General features: G+C 40.9%; 2 protein-coding genes and 1 pseudogene across 3 annotated transcripts in view; 1 reads left to right on the top strand and 2 right to left on the bottom strand.

Annotated features, from left to right (window-relative positions):
* The window catches only part of LOC311327418 (heat shock factor 2-binding protein-like), a gene marked incomplete at both ends in the record, with an annotated part of 468,623 nt that overhangs the window by 169,597 nt on the left and 276,459 nt on the right, over positions 1-22,567 (top strand). The gene's annotated exons all lie outside the window — the stretch shown is intronic.
* On the bottom strand, positions 1,197-2,962 carry LOC311327366 (profilin-2-like; annotated as a pseudogene). Its single transcript has one exon. The product of its transcript is annotated as a profilin-2-like (transcript).
* On the bottom strand, positions 5,017-6,859 carry LOC311327365 (profilin-2-like; the record flags this gene model as incomplete). The annotated part of the gene is made up of 1 exon (XM_084460408.1): positions 5,017-6,859. One exon carries the CDS (start codon positions 6,857-6,859, stop codon positions 6,437-6,439), a length of 423 nt encoding a protein of 140 aa, XP_084316534.1. The 3' UTR covers positions 5,017-6,436.

The following is a 22,567-nucleotide window of genomic DNA, read 5'->3' as shown; positions in this document are numbered from 1 at the left end:
AAATAGAAATAGAAATAAAGAGCTGTATTTAACTTGTATAAAGTGGGTGTTTTGTACTCGTTATGCCGACGGACACTGAATACTAGGACCAAAGGCTATTTATTAAAACTACAGGGAACATCAAAAGGTAGCAACTAAACGGGGGAGTCTAAGGTGGGGGGTAGTGTGGTGCTCATCTAATGAAACCCCAACACTCCTAATCTCATCTCACGAGATGTCAGTCGATTTAACAAACGTGTGTGTGTTGTTAAAATCCCCCTTTCACAAAGTCGGAGAGTGGACCTGGCCGGCAGACAGACAAATGTTTTCCATCCATATAGATCACATATCTAGATCATAGATCATAAACCCATCAGGAGCTGAATAGAGCTTAAGTAAAGTATAGAATCATGAATGGTGAGGGAGGGGTTGAAACATCTCACCAGGCCACACTGGGACAGGCCAGTAACGTCCACCACCACGTGAGAGTCGGTCACCCTGAGCGGCGGCACAAGCTCCACGCTGCCTCCGCTAACATGGGCCACAGACAGCGACCCACCACCTGAAACACGGCAACATGTCACTCACACACTGTGTTGTCTGTCATCTCGCTCTGATCTCAGCCCGTCTTCAGTCTTGTCTACAATGTTACCATGGGAACTGAATACATTTAAAAAGTATCTAAATTCCTTCCAAAACTACATATTTACAATAATGCAGATGAAAACAATTAATTATCTAGTTAAGTCTGTTGCTACAGAATGACTGATCAATCTGGAAGAAGTACTAAACTAGCAAATCTGCTTTAATAACTAATTAAAACTAAACTGAAATTGAACACAAAAAAATTAAAACTAAATACAGCTCTTTTTTTTTTTTTTTTTTAGAAGTTTACTTTTTAATTCTGTACATAATCCACAAAGCCTGGAGCATACTGATGCCAAAATATTCCTTGGGAAAAGTGCCATTAGGAGCTCCTCGCTGGGGCAGCAGTTAAAAATCCAACTCAAAATAGCAACAGATCAGATCTTTGTTATGGCACAGGATACACAGTTTTTCTCATAAAGTTTATACAAGACCACTTAGAAATGTTCTTATTCCAACCAACACCATTTCCCATAACACCATTCCCATGTGTTGTTTCACTTTTTCTTTTTAATATACTGTAAAGTACCTTGCTATGAGTTTCGGATACATCTTTGATGAGTAGAGCACAAGGCAAGTAATTCCAAGAGGTGGTAGCCCAGCATTGCTTGGTATACAGTCAAATGCATTCATTTAGAGAATACAGTTGTCAATTGAGGCTGCCATTTCATGTTAATGGCAAGTTAGCAGTGAACCAATTAGTGTTATTTAGTCATCTAAAGAAGCAGTGTTTTACAGTCATCTGAATTAGTCTAATAATTTACAGTCAACAAACAAATGAGGTCAACAATCATCCATCACAATGTTTTGAAGCATTTCTGAGAATCTCCATAACTGACATTAACACTTGGTCAAATAAAAATAAAAAAACTTCCAACTTGACAAAATATGGTTATGTAGGTAGGCTATACTGCCTTACTGCCAAACGAACTCAGCAGCAAAAGTAAAACAGCAGGAGCTGGCAATTATAGATAAATGCCTGAGCTGTCAAGAGATGGAATGTCCATGTAAAAATTCAGGATGAAGTGAAGGATCATGGGAGAAATATCTATCAGAAAACCTCAGTAATGCTGATCAGCCATTATACTCAAAACAATGTCCCAACACTACACCAATGACTTGTAAGACCACATTCAAGTACAACAGCAAAAGCATGTGAACTTTTTTTTCCTTTTCTTTTTAGGTGGTGAGCATGAGAGGTTGCACAATGTCTGTAGAGCAAAGGACTTATCCAGAGGGAAAGCTCGACTTAATAATGACTATTTAGCATGGGAAATGGGAACAGTAACTTGATGGCAGAATGAAAATACTTTGGCTGGAACATCCCAGTATGAGAAGGGTACAGAAACAGTTAATTTCTGTTGGGCTAAAAATATATGCATGCAACTTTCAAACCCTGACATGCTGAAGTTAAGGAAGACAGTGTGAGCCTGTTATCTCCTTGTAATGCACAGAAGGAATTGTCCTAACCAAGACATATCTCCACAATTGAATGATAGCCATGGTGTGCTTCCCCTTTCTATCATCTGCCAGTAGCTAGATATTTGTTTATACAAGGCGAGTCCAAATTTGTTATACACTTTTTTTTTATTATTACATTTTAATTCTTTCTTCTTTTTGCACATTTTTTGGTAATTATACATTTCAAGCATTTCAAGTGAACATGCTCTTATTGTAGTGTCAGAAATAGGTTTGGGTACAATGTTAATAATACTCTAGCAATAGAGGAGTGGAGACAAGGGAACGAAACAACATGGTATAACATAAAATACAACAAAAAATAGGGTGTACATAAAAATTGGACTGGGGGTTTAGAAACAATGTATACTTGAATTCTAACTAATCCCGGACATACGGCCAATACAATGGGGGTGATTGAGAGTGAACTGCTAAGTGGATGGATGGGTAGAGACTGCTTTAATTCCCGGTCTTCCTCAGGTAATCAGCCATGTTAAATGCTTGCTTGTTGAGCTGTCCGCCATGGACCCCCTCCTTTCCCATGACTAAAACCAATGCTTTTCCAGCCTTTCCTAGAGAAACGTTGTATGTTGCCCCCCCCCCCACTGCTCTTTGTCCTGATGTCCATTGTCCAGTCGCCGTCAATCTGGAGGCTGTCTCTGATGACTGAGCACTTTTGCTGGCCCAAGGTGAGCCCGTTGGTGAAGAAGTTCTGTCTGTCCTTCCCCACAATTACATCAATTTCTTGAGACGTTATATTGTGAAAAGTACCACCGGCATGTGCTGCCCAAACGTATTTGGCGTCCGTATACCCAACAATGGCGGAATCTTGACAGCTGCCATCGGCCATCAGGTTATCCACGTAGCTTTGCCAAGACATATTTGATGGACAATAAAGCTCCCTATGAACTGAGAAATGTAGGTTCAGTGATTAGCCAGGAACAGCCAATGTTAAATTGCTGACAGGTCAATTTAGTGTCTCCAATTTTACCCACACTTCGACGTTCGCTAACGTCTCAAGATTTCTTCTTCTAGATTGATCAGTCATTCTGTAGCAACAGACTTAACTAGATAATTAATTTTTTTCATCTGCATTATTGTAAATATGTAGTTTTGGAAGGAATTTAGATACTTTTTAAATGTATTCAGTTCCCATGGTAACATTGTAGACAAGACTGAAGACGGGCTGAGATCAGAGCGAGATGACAGACAACACAGTGTGTGAGTGACATGTTGCTGTGTTTCAGGTGGTGGGTCGCTGTCTGTGGCCCATGTTAGCGGAGGCAGCGTGGAGCTTGTGCCGCCGCTCAGGGTGACCGACTCTCACGTGGTGGTGGACGTTACTGGCCTGTCCCAGTGTGGCCTGGTGAGATGTTTCACCCCCTCCCTCACCATTCATGATTCTATACTTTACTTACATCAGTGATAACTAATACAACATGAAGCTCTATTCAGCTCCTGATGGGTTTATGATCTATGATCTAGATATGTGATCTATATGGATGGAAAACATATGTCTGTCTGCCGGCCAGGTCCACTCTCCGACTTTGTGAAAGGGGGATTTTAACAACACACACACGTTTGTTAAATCGACTGACATCTCGTGAGATGAGATTAGGAGTGTTGGGGTTTCATTAGATGAGCACCACACTACCCCCCACCTTAGACTCCCCCGTTTAGTTGCTACCTTTTGATGTTCCCTGTAGTTTTAATAAATAGCCTTTGGTCCTAGTATTCAGTGTCCGTCGGCATAACGAGTACAAAACACCCACTTTATACAAGTTAAATACAGCTCTTTATTTCTATTTCTCGCTGTATTTAACTTGTATAAAGTGGGTGTTTTGTACTCGTTATGCCGACGGACACTGAATACTAGGACCAAAGGCTATTTATTAAAACTACAGGGAACAAACAAAAGGTAGCAACTAAACGGGGGAGTCTAAGGTGGGGGGTAGTGTGGTGCTCATCTAATGAAACCCCAACACTCCTAATCTCATCTCACGAGATGTCAGTCGATTTAACAAACGTGTGTGTGTTGTTAAAATCCCCCTTTCACAAAGTCGGAGAGTGGACCTGGCCGGCAGACAGACATATTTTCCATCCATATAGATCACATATCTAGATCATAGATCATAAACCCATCAGGAGCTGAATAGAGCTTCATGTTGTATTAGTTATCACTGATGTAAGTAAAGTATAGAATCATGAATGGTGAGGGAGGGGTTGAAACATCTCACCAGGCCACACTGGGACAGGCCAGTAACGTCCACCACCACGTGAGAGTCGGTCACCCTGAGCGGCGGCACAAGCTTCACGCTGCCTCCGCTAACATGGGCCACAGACAGCGACCCACCACCTGAAACACGGCAACATGTCACTCACACACTGTGTTGTCTGTCATCTCGCTCTGATCTCAGCCCGTCTTCAGTCTTGTCTACAATGTTACCATGGGAACTGAATACATTTAAAAAGTATCTAAATTCCTTCCAAAACTACATATTTACAATAATGCAGATGAAAACAATTAATTATCTAGTTAAGTCTGTTGCTACAGAATGACTGATCAATCTGGAAGAAGTACTAAACTAGCAAATCTGCTTTAATAACTAATTAAAACTAAACTGAAATTGAACACAAAAAAATTAAAACTAAATACAGCTCTTTTTTTTTTTTTTTTAGAAGTTTACTTTTTAATTCTGTACATAATCCACAAAGCCTGGAGCATACTGATGCCAAAATATTCCTTGGGAAAAGTGCCATTAGGAGCTCCTCGCTGGGGCAGCAGTTAAAAATCCAACTCAAAATAGCAACAGATCAGATCTTTGTTATGGCACAGGATACACAGTTTTTCTCATAAAGTTTATACAAGACCACTTAGAAATGTTCTTATTCCAACCAACACCATTTCCCATAACACCATTCCCATGTGTTGTTTCACTTTTTCTTTTTAATATACTGTAAAGTACCTTGCTATGAGTTTCTGATACATCTTTGATGAGTAGAGCACAAGGCAAGTAATTCCAAGAGGTGGTAGCCCAGCATTGCTTGGTATACAGTCAAATGCATTCATTTAGAGAATACAGTTGTCAATTGAGGCTGCCATTTCATGTTAATGGCAAGTTAGCAGTGAACCAATTAGTGTTATTTAGTCATCTAAAGAAGCAGTGTTTTACAGTCATCTGAATTAGTCTAATAATTTACAGTCAACAAACAAATGAGGTCAACAATCATCCATCACAATGTTTTGAAGCATTTCTGAGAATCTCCATAACTGACATTAACACTTGGTCAAATAAAAATAAAAAAACTTCCAACTTGACAAAATATGGTTATGTAGGTAGGCTATACTGCCTTACTGCCAAACGAACTCAGCAGCAAAAGTAAAACAGCAGGAGCTGGCAATTATAGATAAATGCCTGAGCTGTCAAGAGATGGAATGTCCATGTAAAAATTCAGGATGAAGTGAAGGATCATGGGAGAAATATCTATCAGAAAACCTCAGTAATGCTGATCAGCCATTATACTCAAAACAATGTCCCAACACTACACCAATGACTTGTAAGACCACATTCAAGTACAACAGCAAAAGCATGTGAACTTTTTTTTCCTTTTCTTTTTAGGTGGTGAGCATGAGAGGTTGCACAATGTCTGTAGAGCAAAGGACTTATCCAGAGGGAAAGCTCGACTTAATAATGACTATTTAGCATGGGAAATGGGAACAGTAACTTGATGGCAGAATGAAAATACTTTGGCTGGAACATCCCAGTATGAGAAGGGTACAGAAACAGTTAATTTCTGTTGGGCTAAAAATATATGCATGCAACTTTCAAACCCTGACATGCTGAAGTTAAGGAAGACAGTGTGAGCCTGTTATCTCCTTGTAATGCACAGAAGGAATTGTCCTAACCAAGACATATCTCCACAATTGAATGATAGCCATGGTGTGCTTCCCCTTTCTATCATCTGCCAGTAGCTAGATATTTGTTTATACAAGGCGAGTCCAAATTTGTTATACACTTTTTTTTTATTATTACATTTTAATTCTTTCTTCTTTTTGCACATTTTTTGGTAATTATACATTTCAAGCATTTCAAGTGAACATGCTCTTATTGTAGTGTCAGAAATAGGTTTGGGTACAATGTTAATAATACTCTAGCAATAGAGGAGTGGAGACAAGGGAACGAAACAACATGGTATAACATAAAATACAACAAAAAATAGGGTGTACATAAAAATTGGACTGGGGGTTTAGAAACAATGTATACTTGAATTCTAACTAATCCCGGACATACGGCCAATACAATGGGGGTGATTGAGAGTGAACTGCTAAGTGGATGGATGGGTAGAGACTGCTTTAATTCCCGGTCTTCCTCAGGTAATCAGCCATGTTAAATGCTTGCTTGTTGAGCTGTCCGCCATGGACCCCCTCCTTTCCCATGACTAAAACCAATGCTTTTCCAGCCTTTCCTAGAGAAACGTTGTATGTTGCCCCCCCCCCCCCACTGCTCTTTGTCCTGATGTCCATTGTCCAGTCGCCGTCAATCTGGAGGCTGTCTCTGATGACTGAGCACTTTTGCTGGCCCAAGGTGAGCCCGTTGGTGAAGAAGTTCTGTCTGTCCTTCCCCACAATTACATCAATTTCTTGAGACGTTATATTGTGAAAAGTACCACCGGCATGTGCTGCCCAAACGTATTTGGCGTCCGTATACCCAACAATGGCGGAATCTTGACAGCTGCCATCGGCCATCAGGTTATCCACGTAGCTTTGCCAAGACATATTTGATGGACAATAAAGCTCCCTAAGGTCTTAATATAGTTTTGCGTTTTTTACCTCCAGGCAGAAGCAGTTGATGCTTGCGGCTGATCTGACAGATGAGCATGACGAACTCTAGCGAGTCAGAGCTGAGCAGGACATAACTATCAGCCAGCAGAGCAACAGGATCAGACAGCTGGTGGGAAACTAGGGAAGAGGATATACTAGAAACTATTGATGTCAGAAACTTAGCTTACACATATTACTGATCAATAATTATTCAGAAGAGAGATTATCTTACTGTAGTTTATTTAGTGGGGGCTGGTCACATGACAATCTTTAGTTATGGTGAGAAGCGATGATGGCACAGAACCAGTTCAAGATTAGACCTGCTAGGGGACTGGACATTCCTATGTCCGATTAAGCAACTTAACAGCTGTTATTGCTCCTTACTGCTGACTAAGTCAACCGAGACCATTCTCTGACCTTCTATGCCCTTAGACTGACTTTACTGTAGTCAAACCTGACTTTATATAAACAGCAATGAAACTGGTGAAGTTCTGCACCAATAAACCACTTCACTATCACATGATGTTTCATTCATTTTGTCAGGCCTTAGACTGTGTGCAAACTGCAGATATTTTATGTAGTGGATAAGTTACCCAGAGCGGATTTTGTGTAGAAGAAGAGATGCGGCTCTCGCAAAGTGTATTTCGTTTCCATAACAACAATCTAGACTCTACCCAAGTACGATAGGCTACATTGTCCCTTACGTTTTATCTTGTAACCAACCCTTACATTATTTACTTGCACTTAGCAACTTTTTGGCTTTTACTGTCATGTCAAAAAGTACAAAGATTGCTCTGGCTGTAGCCTATTTAGAGGCTGAAGAGGAGAGAGTTGGTCGGACTTGATTATGGGTTCATGATATCCTCCGTGCCTGCTATCCCACCTCCGTCATGATTGGTCGTCTGATAAAAATATGCTCCACGTCATAGCTTTTGTGGACTTTTTCTCAAAAAGTTGAACTATTTTCAACTTCAGGAATCCGCTCTGGCCAGCGCACAGCGCAAATGCGCAGCGCATTTCAATATCCGCCCACATTTTGATCTTTTACCATAGCTTTGAATGGAACATAAGCTGCCGAAATCCGCAGCGCATTTTAAAAATACCCATAGTGTGTACTAGGGATGGGAATTTCGACTAATTTTAAAACCGAGTAACCTAACCTGATCCTACTCGAGTAAACCGATTACTCAAAAAAAAAGATTACTCAAAAAAAGATACCGTCCAGACAGAGCGCATTGAACCCCGGCCCCCTCGGAGGGGAATACGTTTTTTTCCGCCGTTATTACCGTGGCGGTGCTTTCATGTCTCGTCCATGTCCTTGCAAATAAACATACTTAAAAGCTGATGTGTGGTTGGATGCATTACTTATCATCAGATTGAATAACCCACAGGTTTTCATGAAGCTATCGGAATCTAAAAACACAGCCTTTTAATGTGGATGCACTGCCCAGCTCATAGCCTATTAAGCCTATCGTTAGGCTACACTGAAAACTCTAAGCCTACAATATGCATCCAGACCTCTAATTTACTAATCAAAATTAAGTATTAAACCAAGCCTTTACTGCCGATGCCGGATAACAAGTGAATAAATTTTTAGCGTTATATAAAAAGCACCGCGGCACTCACGCCTATTTCCAATTTATTGGACAATAATGGATGTTTCGGCGTCAAGCCTTCATTAGAGAAATGTCCATGCAAAACTAAATAGATTTATTGAACAACAGGCCTATTCATTCAATATTTATTCATAGCAGGCTGGTAAACTATAGGAGTAGGCTATACGCGCATGGGCCTGTGCTGGTACTCGCTGTCTTTTTCAGCACCACCTCCGGGCTCATTACCAACATGATCATCCTACCGCTAAATGATGGGAGTGCTGCTTGGAGCCAGAGTACAAAGTCCACTCACACCACTGCCTACTATGCACAGTATGCAGATAAACAACATCAGAGACCCGGTACCAGCGTTTAATTGTCAAAACAAAACAAATGAAGTGGCATATATACTCACTAGTTCTCTCATAGGCTACCTACGCTGTGAAAGTCCGAGGCTCGATCCATAAAATGCTTTAACACTATGCAAAACCACGGTGTAGTTTGATCCGAAAATGCTTAACAGTATGGAAAACCGAACCATGGACAGCTAGCATTAGCAAGCCCATGGGCTAATTATTGCTAGTTTTCATGACCACTTAACTTTGCACCCAAGAACTGTGTCCAAGTAAATAAATATAGCTTTTAAAACGTAACCAGTTAGCTGGCTAGACAGTAATCAACTAGTAATCAGTCATCACTGCCCCTGACAGCTGGCTGCATTTATTATTTTTACGATCGGTGCACTTTCAGATATTCAGTTTAATAGCCAGGCAGGGGTTCCCCCGGGATCCCCAGACAGCTGACGAGTCATGCCCTATCTAATATCTGACGAGTCATGCGCTATCTAATATCTGACGAGTCATGCCCTATCTAATATCTGATGAGTATATCTGATGAGTCATGCCCTATCTAATATCTGATGAGTCATGCCCTATCTAATATCTGATGAGTCATGCCCTATCTAATATCTGATCATCGGTTGCCTGAAAGAGCCGCAGTGATGTTGGCAGCGCCTTTCTGAAAAGTTGAGATGGCAATGTTTTCAAAACGCCGGAGAGCTCGAAAAAAAGACTCCCTATAGAGCGCTTTTCTCCAGGCGCGCTTTCACTGCCAAACATGCCATATTATATAGCCTTTAGATTAACCGAGTAGTGTTTATTTTCCGACTAGCAGATTGCCTACTCGGGTACTCGAGTACTCGGTGCACATCCCTAGTAATAACAGAATGCAACGGTACTTCCCTTTGTCTGGCTGTCAAGAATGTGGAGCACGAGCTCCGCCCAGCGGCCAGACCCGCAAACTGCAGTTCATAGCAGGAAGTTAGAACGTGCTTCGTCATAAAGCGGGAGAAGGGATTTTTTTTGGCAGTTGACCATCTGTTTGAGTTGAATTAACTAAAGTGTTTTCCTCCCTTTTTAGTTTAACCATGGATGATGAAATCACCGCACTCGTTGTCGATAACGGCTCCGGCATGTGCAAAGTGTTTACGTAGCTAGCTAAATATTTACTAATTCTAGCAGTATTTGGATGCTTCTAAAAATGCTAATTTAACAGAACAATCAAAAGCATACGTTATCATAAGCTAGCTGCTATATTGAACCGAGGGGGTGAACACCATGCTGTTTTTATTTGCCCTTATGTGACCCTAACCAATGTTGACCTACCGTTCTGTTGCCTGTCTCTCCAGGGATGGATGGTGGGTATGGGCCAGAAGGACAGCTACATAGGTGATGAGGCTCAAAGCAAGAGGGGTATCCTGACCCTGAAGTACCCCATCGAGCACGGTATTGACCGAAAAAACTGGACAGAGCGAGGGCTGCCAGCAACACTGCACGAGCCTTATGTTTAAATTGTTTTGGTCATTAAAGTACAGAGAAAAGATAATTGACAGAGCGACTTAGTTACATATCTCTCTTTCACAGAAACGTGTTTGTGGGTGTGTGTTCATGGCACACTGTCTATGCAGTCCTCAGTCTAGTCCTAAATCTAATCCTTGTAGTCTGCGATAATACAGTCTGACACTGCACTGCAGTATTGTGATAGTATTTGACCTCCCCTCAGGTCATGGTGACAATGTCAGGTGCTTCTACTGTGACGGAGGGCTGAGGAACTGGGAGCCAGCGGATGACCCCTGGCAGGAGCACACCAAGTGGTTCCCACGGTAATCTACAACAACCCGCCATTATGGGTGATATCAGAGAGGAGTGCGATCGTACGGTTCTTCTCATATGGCTCGTCTTTCTCAGATGTGAGTTTCTGATCGGGACGAGAGGGCAGGAGTACGTCAGTAACATCCAGGATATCCACTTCAACGTGGGCGACACCAGGGGAAGTCCTCTCATCCCTCCCTGTTATCCTTGGGTTGAGCTGGCGACCTACCTCTGCCCCAAGGGCTCGTAGGCTTCCCACTCTACCACCAACCAAGTCAACTGGTAGACGTGCTCACATTGTCAATGTGGGTGAAAGAGAGCTCTGGGGGTCTCTCTGGATGTGCTGAATAGAGCTGGTGACACTATGGTGGGTGTGATTCCGGAGAATCAGCGGAGAGGAGTTTCAGGTTACAGGGTTTATTTTCCAGTAGAACAGGACATTGTTGCGTTGTGTCTATGTGTGTGTGTGGTCTAAAGAGAGAAAAGGAAATAACAGAAATAATATGAATAATAATTACTAAATAATATGGCTAGGCCTAACATAGGTTACTAATACACCTACACTCACTCAAAAGGGTTCAAAGTAGGCTAATATCAGTGCAGTACAATATCATTCCACAGAATGGCACTCTAACCAAGTTGAACTATAGGCCAGCATTACGGCACAACAGGACAGATGCTATTATGGTATGAAACTGGCTTAACTAAATATCAAGCTACACATTCAAGGAATAATAAACAGCGATGTCTAATCTAAAGCAGCAAACAACCATGCAAGGCTACATTTCTGAGGAACTACGTTAGCATGAGACTGATAACTAGCATTAGCTTTAGGCTACATCGTCATATTAGGTTAGTAGTTAACATAGGTCTAACGTCTAGCTTACAGACAGTAAAGTAAATAAACAATAGATTAACTTACGTTCTGGCAATAACGCACACTGGTTATTAAAGGCAATTGTGAGACTAACTCCTCAAACTCCGAAGTTACCAGCTACCAATAACGGAGAATGCTAGAAGCAAATAATAATCCAAATGATAATGATAATAAGGGCTTTCCTACAAAGCCCATTGACTTCCATTTAAAATGTGTATAATTTTATTTTAATCATAGCCTTCTATTTCAGGTAATTTGCTTATTGGTAGGAAATCCACTCGAACAATTGCATCACTGCATGTTGCAAATACATGTTGTTGCACGCCAGTTTTGCAAAACACAATTAATTTATTTTTTATTCACATAAGATTTTATTTGAGATTTTGCTGAGATTTGTTATTTTAATGTAAATTGGTTCTGATATGTGTCATTAAAATGTGTATATTTTTGTATGTGTCATTAAAATGTGTATCTTTGTGTTTGACCAAGTTGTGATTTCATAGATGCTTTGTATGAAGGGGGACTGGTTGGCGATACAGTAAATATCTAGTCATCATTACTAATTAAACTAAGTAAAAACTAAAAAGGTATCTGCCCCTTGAGATCAGCACTACTGAAGCGGACCGCTCCAACCACCAACTGTAGCCTCAATACTGTTAGCTCTATAAGATTATTATCTTTGTGTTATTATTATTATCATCATTAATATTACTGATACAGGCAAACCTGTGATACATGATGTGTACAATACACATTTGTATACTGTATACAAATGTGGTTAGTGATTCTGCAACTAACATTCAGTATGTTAGAATGAGGTAAAACATTCAGTTCAACACAGGATTTGTATGAGATTATACAACCGCAGCATGTTCTTGTTGTTAATTTGGTATAGGATGTTGAGATTTCGGAAAGGCGACGTTTGGAGCTTTTTCGGAATGGCGAACCTTCGGAATAACGACCTTTCAGCAAGGCTCCGAACCGGTTCAAGGAACGGAAACGAAAACCGAAAACGAACGGTATTTTACGAGGAACAGAAACAGGAACGAAAACGAAAACGAAATGGTCTTTAATTGTTCCAGAACAGAAACGTTAATTTGAAATCTTTAAAACCGGTTAATAACGTTATTTTTTCGTTCTTTGCAGTAGGCCTATATAACTTAAAAATAATTGTAAAAAAGAAGAAAGCTGAGCCTTTTATGGCCGAATAGGCTAAATTAAATTAATTAAATTTGTAGCCTACATCTTGTCCTGTTTTTGTAATGTAGCCTAGGCCCCTAAATCTGTTATTTCACAGTCAGGATCTTAAATGCTTGCTTAGCGAAATGAAGAGATTTAGATATTACAACAACACCATAGCCTAGTTCCGACTAGGGATGTGCGCAGCGACTATTTTCACTGACGACTAGACGGTGGTTTTGTAACCGATTACATGACTAGTCTAAAAACAGGATTCCCAAGTTTCTACAACAAGTGCTATTTAGAAAAATTGAGGATGTTTCTCAAACTCTGCAAGCTAAGATGCATGACTATTCTTGATGTTTCCAACTACTCAGCAGCAGCCAATTAGCACGCGTTGCGCAGGGCTGTCGCACTCCTTTGTTTACCAGTGCAAAACAGTATTTCAGCCTGTCCTTACAGCTTATTACTTAGCAAAGATATCAATGTGATTTATTTTGTTTAATTGAAGAAGAGTAGGCTAGCCTATAGCCTGTAATGTTTCAGTAGAAGAGTAGGCTAGCCTATAGCCTGTAATGTTTCAGTAGGCTAAAACTAGATTCCACATAAAGACCGCGGATGTCAGAGAGGGCAATAACGCTCGAAGGCAAATTTATTCCAACATTGGTCCACAAAGAATGATGCAAATAATAAAGTGAAAGAAATAATAGCCTACTGTGCAAATATAATGTTTTATATGGACCTGCGTGTCTGCAATCAAGTTCCTCTATCTTTATAACCAACATTCAGCGGAAGCCAATTTTCACTCGTTGCGCATCTCGCTCCAATTATGGTTTGGCTATTTAAAATACGGAGTACAGTTGCTTGGATGTATACTAGTATGCATAAACCTATGTTTTGCGAATTTAATGGTCTGCCTCCTTCAGAGTTCAACTCGACAATTAGGCTGTGAAAGCGAGCGCGCCTCTTGGAATCTAGTCATAGCCTATTGTTGCACAGATTTCTGTCACGTCTTGACTTTCACAAATCAAATGATTAGGCTACATTAATTAATATGAGCACACTTTAGTGACAATGTGCCGTGCAACCCTGATCATTGAACAGCATAAGTTAAATGACTATAATATTAAAGACCGCGGATGTCAGACGATAGGCTACGTATTACGCGTATAGGCGCCAAATCCGGAGCTCCCATACAAAAGGAACGCAGCATAAACAATAGGGATTGTGCAGATGAATGAATGAGGTGATTAATTATTTATAAATAACATAAAACATTACAAAACGAAATAAAAACAAACAATAGGCCTACAGGCGCAGAATAAAATAGCTTGCAGCAACAGTACAAGAAAATATTTGTACAAGAAATACTGTAGGCCTATAGAGTCTTAATAGGCTAACACCCCCGGAACGGTGAACGGAACGTTATTTTTCGTTCTTAACCGGTTCAGGAACGCTATGTTGGTGGCGGAACACGAGAACGGAAACGTTAAATATGCTGGTTCTGCTCGGAGCGAACCGATTGAAAAATAATTTCGTTTTTAAGCCCCGCCTTTCAGAGCTTTTCGGAATAGCGAACCTTCGGAATGGCAAGGTATATCCAGTCCGACGATTTTGTCGGAATGGCAGTATTTCATACTGGAGACAATCTGTACTGCTAATATTAGCTAACTTGCGAGTTAATAGAGATAAGTAAAAAAAAAATATATGTATATATAAATAAAATAAAATCTAAAATAGTAATATACCAGTAAGTAACCAAATAATCAACAAGTTCTTTTTTAATCTTCAATTCAGACTGGTCACATCAACCGACTTTACTTTACTAAATATCATTAAACAATAAGCACAAACATAACATAACACGGCTCCTGTAGAACATGGACATACAACATGTAAAGGCGTGTGCACATGTGTTACGACCCAGCTCGCTTTAGAGTCATAACAATGAGGGACACACCCAAAGCAAGTTTTAGAGAATTTATTAATAATTAAACTATGAATGGAAAAAATGAACAAAAATAAAGATGAAGTGTGGTAGTCAGTATTTCAGAGGTATAGTGTAGTGCATGGATGAAATGAGAGCAGTGAGTGTGGGCCTGTCTTGTCAAGAAAAGCAGTGGAATTCATACCAGAACACAGAACCCCACAAGGAGGATCTGGGAGTCATCACAAGGGACTGCAGACTGTATGACCAACCAGAAAAGGATGTCCATCCAAAAGAGGGCCAGATTCTGTAAAAGAAAACGGAATAAAACATACAAAGAGATTAGATTGCAATATGTTGTAACTTACAAAGCCGGCACGGCACGAAGAACATTCACAACATATTTCAAATTACTTACAGTCGAATTCTGCTTCATAGACGTCCCCGCTATGTATGTGGCCATCCAGGCTGTACTGTCCCTGTACGCCTCTGGTCGTACCACTGGTATTGTGCTGGACTCCGGTGATGGTGTGACCCACAACGTTCCCATCTATGAGGGTTATGCTCTGCCCCACGCCATCATGCGTCTGGATCTGGCCGGTCGCGACCTGACTGACTACCTGATGAAGATCCTGACTGAGCGTGGCTACTCTTTCGTCACAACTGCTGAGCGTGAGATCGTGCGTGACATCAAGGAGAAGCTGTGCTATGTGGCTCTGGACTTCGAGAACGAGATGGCCACCGCCGCCTCCTCCTCCTCCCTGGAGAAGAGCTACGAGCTCCCACGACAAACAGCTGGTACGAATGGGTGAAGTACACTGGGCGCCAGGCCAACTGGTCCCATTGCTATGTGTGTACAACTTCACGGATAGAGCGGCTGTATGTTACGAACTCTGAGCTGAGCTGGAGGGCCTGTGAGACGACAATCAACAAATGGTTGGAGACGTGCGACCCCCGATGTGCGACGCACAGTGCCTATCAGCAAAATTCAGTAGAACCAAAAGATCCAAAGTGCCGTTTTTTTATTAAATTGGAAGTATTTCCATATGTATTTGAGATATGTAATAGGCCTGTAGGTGTAGGGGGATGGTACTGTATATGCTAAAAAGATACATTTTATATAGTTTTAACAGTGTGCTGAGTACAGGCCTTGAGTACATGTAATCTTAATGCTTTATGTATTTTCTTGCTGTTTGTTGTAGCTCTCTTCGGTTCTAAAAATCCGGGGGAGCCAGGAGGAATACCCGCTACGAAAGCTGACTCTCCATAAGGTAAATATATGTTTTTAGAAAGAAATCTGACTTCAATTTTATCTGACTCTTTTAATAACAAAGCATCTTGCCATTTATTTTTTAACCTTTTTGAAATGTATTAATACCATGTGAAAGGGTGAGTTTGAGATATTTTAGATTTTATTTTTACCCTTGACCAATTTCCTACTCATTGGTGATGTTGTCATAAAATCTTAAGTAATTTCTCAACACTTAAAAAAAAAAAAAAACTTTTTTCAGGACGGAGAAAGGGTGGTCGTCTCCCTTTGGAGGGAGGCCATCCTCCTTGAGGCACCCCTCAACGCCATTGTGAGGGTGTCCCACCTGAAGGGGAGCAATGGGCCATATGGATATGTGGCCCAGAGCACAACCTGGACAGAAATTGAGGTAAATTATTATATTGTAAATGTGGTGAAATGGAGATTTCAAAAATGTCTTGGGATATGTGCACAAATTTCACATTACCCATCAGCTTGGTCCACAAGGGACATCTTAGTCTGAAGTTAACTGTACACCTTTGACTAACCAATGCTTCTGTGTAACCGAGTGAAAGGTGAGTCCTCGTAAACCCTCGTGGAGTGAGTAGTCCTCCGAGGTGGTGGTAGCGAGCAGCTGGTGAAACTCACTCCCCTACTATAAAGGATATGCTAACGACCCTGCCGAGTCAGATATCTCTCTTGGTATAGTTATTAGCACATATGACTTGCGAGCGCAATGTCACATGTTCCCACCCTGGACAAACCCTTGACATGGGTCAAAGGAACTAGTGACAAAAACAACGGAGCAGAATGAAGTCCGTCACATATGCTCATTTGTCCTTGAAAATAGCACACAAAAATAAATATGGAGAAAAAGTGCTTGAAATGAAACAGTATGAATTTAATCTGTACGCTGAGCCCTATGTTTGATTGCCCTCTTCTAGGTGCAGAAGAGCACTGAGGGCAACATAGAAACCATCCAGGTGGCTGGAGTGATGGAAGATGAGGAAGAGGAAAAAATGCTGACCATCCTCCTGTTGGATGACAGCATGAGGAAAATAAGGAGGGATCTCTGGGAGGGCGTGGTGGGGGGGCTGGAGCTGCCAGAGGCACCCTACCCTGTTAAGGTGCAGATAGAGGATGGGAAATTGTTGTCCTGCAACAGGTTTAAGGTGCAGAATCATTTGTTAATGTTAATGTTATTGTTATTGTTTTTGTTGTTTATTAAATAAATAAAAATTGCCATGTTAAACTCTCTCTGTGTGTGTGTGTGTGTGTGTGTGTGTGTGTGTGTGCATGCACCTGTATTTCAAGTTCAGGGGCCATACAGTTGAGGTCCTTCTGTGAGCTTCAGGTTCTCTTCTACAGTATTATGTCTGAGAGAGATAAGAGGTGCTTGATCATTCATTTAGTCTCATATATTAACTGATCATAATGTGATTTGCAATACAAGTATAAGTAGCACCTATAATCAGATTGTTTACACCTTCAGTACATGACCAGATAAAAAGGCTTGATATCGGTGTGACTCACCTTAGGTGACTGGCCAGGTCGCGGATCATGAGATGTCAGCTGGCCAAACCCAGGGGACTGGGTTCCGTTGCTCCATCAGGGCGCAGAGGAGAGGGTAGAGGGTGGGAGGATGAAAATGCTGTAGGTCCAAGCAGAGGAGCTCAGCAAAGACTGTACCACCTCCAGAGAAACACCATCTGGGAAGATGAAAGGAGGAGAGACACTTCATACAGGCCGTGGAGCTCCAGGTGCTCCAGAGGTCCCATCGTGTCCAGGCTCCTACTGTTGGTGGCTGAGAGCATCGCAGTGACACATCACATGAAGTCAACAGCAGAGGGAGACCAGGAAAATGAGAAAGAAGCACCAGTAATGATAAATCACATTCATTGAACTTAAGAGAGTTGAGAGATTCAAACACTTCACATTCAATTTTCATTGTTCAATGACATTGCAATGCAAACTGTGATTAGATAGCATCCACTTGTCTATTTTTGGCCACAAAGTGGGTGTCTATGAGCTTCTGGCGCTGTCCCGATTGGCTTTGAGGTAAGCCGTTTGTGATAACGAAGAAGAAGGCAAACTGCCGTAAAAGAACCACAGAAGAAGAAAAAGATAACGAAGAAGAAGTAGGCTAAGCGTCCCCAAAAATGTGATTCCTTGGGTATTAGCTATGTTTTTTTTTTCTGACCGTCAAGTACAGAAGGTGAGATGTGTTCTGAAAGAAGTTTGATGTCATTAGCTAGTTAAATGTCCGACTGCACGTTAGTGGGTCTACAGTTTTTTTAATTTTAGTATTAGTGATAGTTTAGTTGTCTGCTCGTTCGCTATAATTTCATTTCACTAACGTTACTGTAGCAAACCCATCCTTTTGCTTCTGTAAAGTCCACGCAGTCACGCCAAGCAATTGATTAATTATATTAAATTTGTAATGTCCTGATCTTTTTTCAGCTAAGCTTCCAGGTTTTCCAGCCTACAAGCTTTTTAGCAATATATTCCATCATTTATTCCATGTTCCAGCTTTGACAGTATTACAGTTTATCTTCCAGCTTTTGTAGCAATGTATTTAAGTTTTTAGCTTCTTTAGGCAATACAATTCAGCTTCCAATTCTGCCAGTTTCACATTTCAGCTTCCAGGTTTTTCAGCTTCCAATCTTTTTAGCAATACATTCCATCATTACAGTTTAACAGTTTATCTTCCAGCTTTTGTAGCAATGTATTTAATTTCTTAGCTTCTTTATGTAATGCACTTCAGCTTCCAATTCTGCCAGTTTCACAGTTCAGCTAAGCTTCAAGGTTTTTCAGCTTCCAGGCTTTTCAGCTTCCAGGATTTTCAACCGTTCAGGTGTGATGCATTTGACATTTCAGATTTTTCACATTCATGCATTTTCAGCAATGCTTGTGCTATTCCGTTCAGCTGCTCAGCATTCACACGCATTTTCTGCAGGAAATGCAATTTTCTAGTTAGTGTGAATGCTTTAGAGCATTCACACTATTGTTATCCAGTTCTTTATAGTTTATTAGTGTGAATGCTTTAGAGCATTCACACTATTGTTATCCAGTTCTTTATTAGGTGGGCTAGCTTGTAAAAGCTAGCCCAACTTGTGATATTCCCACTATTTCTTTCTTTCTTTATTATTAGGTGGGCTAGCTTGTAAAAGCTAGCCCAACTTGTGATATTCCCACTATTTCTTTCTTTATTATTATTATTATAATTCTCCCCAGTTTTTTGGCCCTTAACTACTTCTTCATACTTTGTGCTAGAAACTTCATTCAAACTTTAAAATGTTCATCGTCTTTAGCTGTTTCCCGGATGTATTCAGATTTTTGATATTTTTTATAGTTTTTTAGTAATTTAACTTTTAATAGTCATTTTTGTGCCATTGAAACTGCTGGTGGAATGTTCAGTATCATTATGTTTTTAGAGTGGTGGCAGCTGTTGCTTTGAAAATATTCACACAATTTGTAAACTGCTGGCACTCCTACAGTTTTGAAAGCTCACACACATATTATACATCAAAACATTCACACAACTGTGCTGATTCGTACAATATAAGTATCTAAGCTGTGTGACTTATAGTTTTCACGGTATGACGATTTGTTCGGCAACTGTGCTCCCCATTGAAACGTATGGGCCCACACTCTACCTTTTGAGCTGCTAATTTTGCATTTTTACACTTTTTCTAACTCGTCGCCATGCCTACAGTTTTTAAGCTACACGGACATATCATAGCCTGAAATGTTCAGCATTTTCTCAGGATTGCTACGGTGTCAATATCTAGGCTGTGACCTTTATACTTTTTGAGAGAGAGCTGTCTGAATCCAACATGCCTTTCCATTGAAGTGAATGAGAGGATGCTCACAGTGTCAGTTGGGATTTGAATTTGGGGACACGTGCATGCTCTCTGTACAGGCACCCTTTTATGACTACTGTGGTAGCATTCCTATTCATTCATTCCTTCCTTCCTTCCTTCCATCCATCTTTCCTTCCTTCCTTCCTTCCTTTCCTTCCTTCCTTCCATCCTTCTTTCTTTCCTTCCTTCCTTCCATCCATCCTTCCTTTCTTCCCTTCCTTCCTTCCTTCCTTCCTTCCATCCATCCATCCTTCATTCCATCCTTCCTTCTTTCCTTCCTTTCTTCCTTTCCTTCCTTCCTTCCATCCATCCTTCCATCTTCTTTCCATCCATCTTTCCTTCCTTCTTTCCTTCCTTCCTTCCTTCCTTCCTTCCATCCTTCCTTCCTTCCTTCCTTCCTTCCTTCCTTCCTTCCTTCCTTCCTTCCATCCATCCTTCCTTCCTTCCTTTCCTTCCTTCCATCCATCCTTCCATCTTTCATTCCTTTCTTTCCTTCCTTCCATCCTTCCTTCCTTCCATCCTTCCTTCCTTCCATCCTTCCTTCCATCCTTCCTTCTTTCTCTTTCTTTCTTTCTTTCTTTCTTTCTTTCTTTCTTTCTTTCTTTCTTTCTTTCTTTCTTTCTTTCTTTCTTTCTTTCATCCATCCTTCTTTCTTTCTCTTTCTTTCATCCATCCATTGTTCTTTCTTTCTTTCATCCATCCATCCATCCATCCTTCTTTCCTTCTTTCCCTCTTTCTTTCTTTCTTTCTTTCTTTCATCCATCCTTCTTTCTTTCTCTTTCTTTCATCCATCCATCGTTCTTTCTTTCTTTCATCCATCCATCCTTCTTTCCTTCTTTCCTTCTTTCCCTCTTTCTTTCTTTCTTTCTTTCTTTCTTTCCTTCTTTCTTTCTTTCTTTCTTTTTCTTTCTTCCATCCATCATTCTTTCTTTCTTTCTTTCATCCATCCATCCATCCATCTTTCTTTCATCCATCCATCCATCTTTCTTACTTTGTTTCTTTCTTTCATCCATCCATCCTTCCTTCCCTCCTTCCTTGCATCCTTCCATCCTTCCATCCTTCCTTCCATCCTTGCTTCCTTCCATCCTTCCTTCCTTCCATCCTTCCATCCTTCCTTCCTTCCTTCCATCCTTCCTTCCTTCCTTCCTTCCTTCCTTCCTTCCTTCCATCCTTCCATCCTTCCTTCCATCCTTCTTTCTTTCTTCCTTTCTTTCTTTCTTTCTTTCTCTTCGTGGTGGCGTGGTGGTCTCGCCACCACGCCACAGACCCCACAACTCAGCCCCTGATTGAGCTAGAGACACACAGTCTTCACCAGTGGGTGCAAGGAGACTGCCCGGAGGTCTTCATGGTGGAGTCAGGTAGGTGGCCCGGAGAGGGGTACACTGTCCTCGACCAGCTCTGACCTGAGGGGGTGGAGTCTCACCACCATGCCACTGTCCACGCCACAGACCCCACAACTCAGCCCCTGAGTGGGCTAGAGACGCACGGTCTTCGCCAGTGGGTGCATGGAGATTGCCTGGTCCATAGTAGTTCTAGCAATAGCTGTTACATACAGCTGCAGCAGCTAGCCCACCTCACATTTTCTCCAGGAAATGTACTTTCTAGTTATTATTATTCTCCCCGTTTTTTGTCTCCTTTATAACTTCTTCATACTTTGTGCTAGAAACTTCATTCAAACTTTAAAATGTTCACGATGTTTAGCTCTTTAACGGATGTATTCAGATTTTTGATATTTTTTATAGTTTTTTAGTAATTTAACTTTTAATAGTCATTTTTGTGCCATTGAAACTGCTGGTGGAATGTTCAGTATCATTATGCTTTTAGAGTGGTGGCAGCTGTTGCTTTGAAAATATTTACACATTTTGTAAACTGCTGGCACTCCTACAGTTTTGAAAGCTCACACACATATTATACATCAAAACTTTCACACAACTGTGCTGATTCGTACAATGTAAGTATCTAAGCTGTGTGACTTATACTTTTCGCTGTATGATGATTTGTTCGGCAACTGCGCTCCCCATTTAAACGTATGGTGCTGCACTCTAGCTTTTGAGCTGCTAATTTTGCATTTTTACTCTTTTTCTAACTTGTTGCTATGCCTGCAGTTTTAACAGCTCATACACATATTATATATCGAAACGTTCCCATAACTGTGCTGATTCGTACAATGTAAGTTTCTAAGCCGTGTGACTTATAGTTTTCACTGTATGACGATTTGTTCGGCAACTGCGCTCCCAATTGAGACATATGGTGCCGCACTAACTTTTGAGCTGCTAATTTTGCATGTTAACCCTTTTTCTAACTTGTCGCCATGCCTACAGTATTCTGGTCCCTGTGGCTAAATTGCATGGTTTGGGCGCCACCTACTGGTGGATGTTATTATCTATCTGAACTTCCGGTCAGTCAGTGGAGTCTCCGTTTTTGACAGAGAAACAGAGTTGGAGAATTTCATGTGTTCTTTCTCTTCTTGATTTCGCCCTTGATTTGGACCAGTCTGTAAGTAGCAACAGGATATTTATTTGTCTATTGCTTGGATTGTTGTGATAAGATGTCAGTTTTGTTTGTTTTAGTATGTTATAGCCACTCTAGCTGTTGTTTATGCTAGCAATGCAACGTTACTAGCTAGCTGTTAACCCTAGCCCTGCCGTTAGCTACCTGTATTGTGTAGAGATTATTATTGATATTAAGTGTTGTGTCTTGGTAGTTTGGTGGTTCATTTGGTGTGTATCTTGTCACATGGAACATTTAATTAGGATGCATTCATGTCATGTAATTATCAGTTGCATTGTCTCATGCGTTTTCATGTATATTCATATGGTTGTT

This window comes from Borostomias antarcticus (genome assembly GCF_949987555.1).
Source record: "Borostomias antarcticus genome assembly, chromosome: 32".
Lineage (NCBI taxonomy): Eukaryota > Metazoa > Chordata > Actinopteri > Stomiiformes > Stomiidae > Borostomias > Borostomias antarcticus.
The sequence above is the reverse complement of the archived record's forward strand: the minus strand, read 5'-3'. Positions and strand labels throughout refer to the sequence as shown.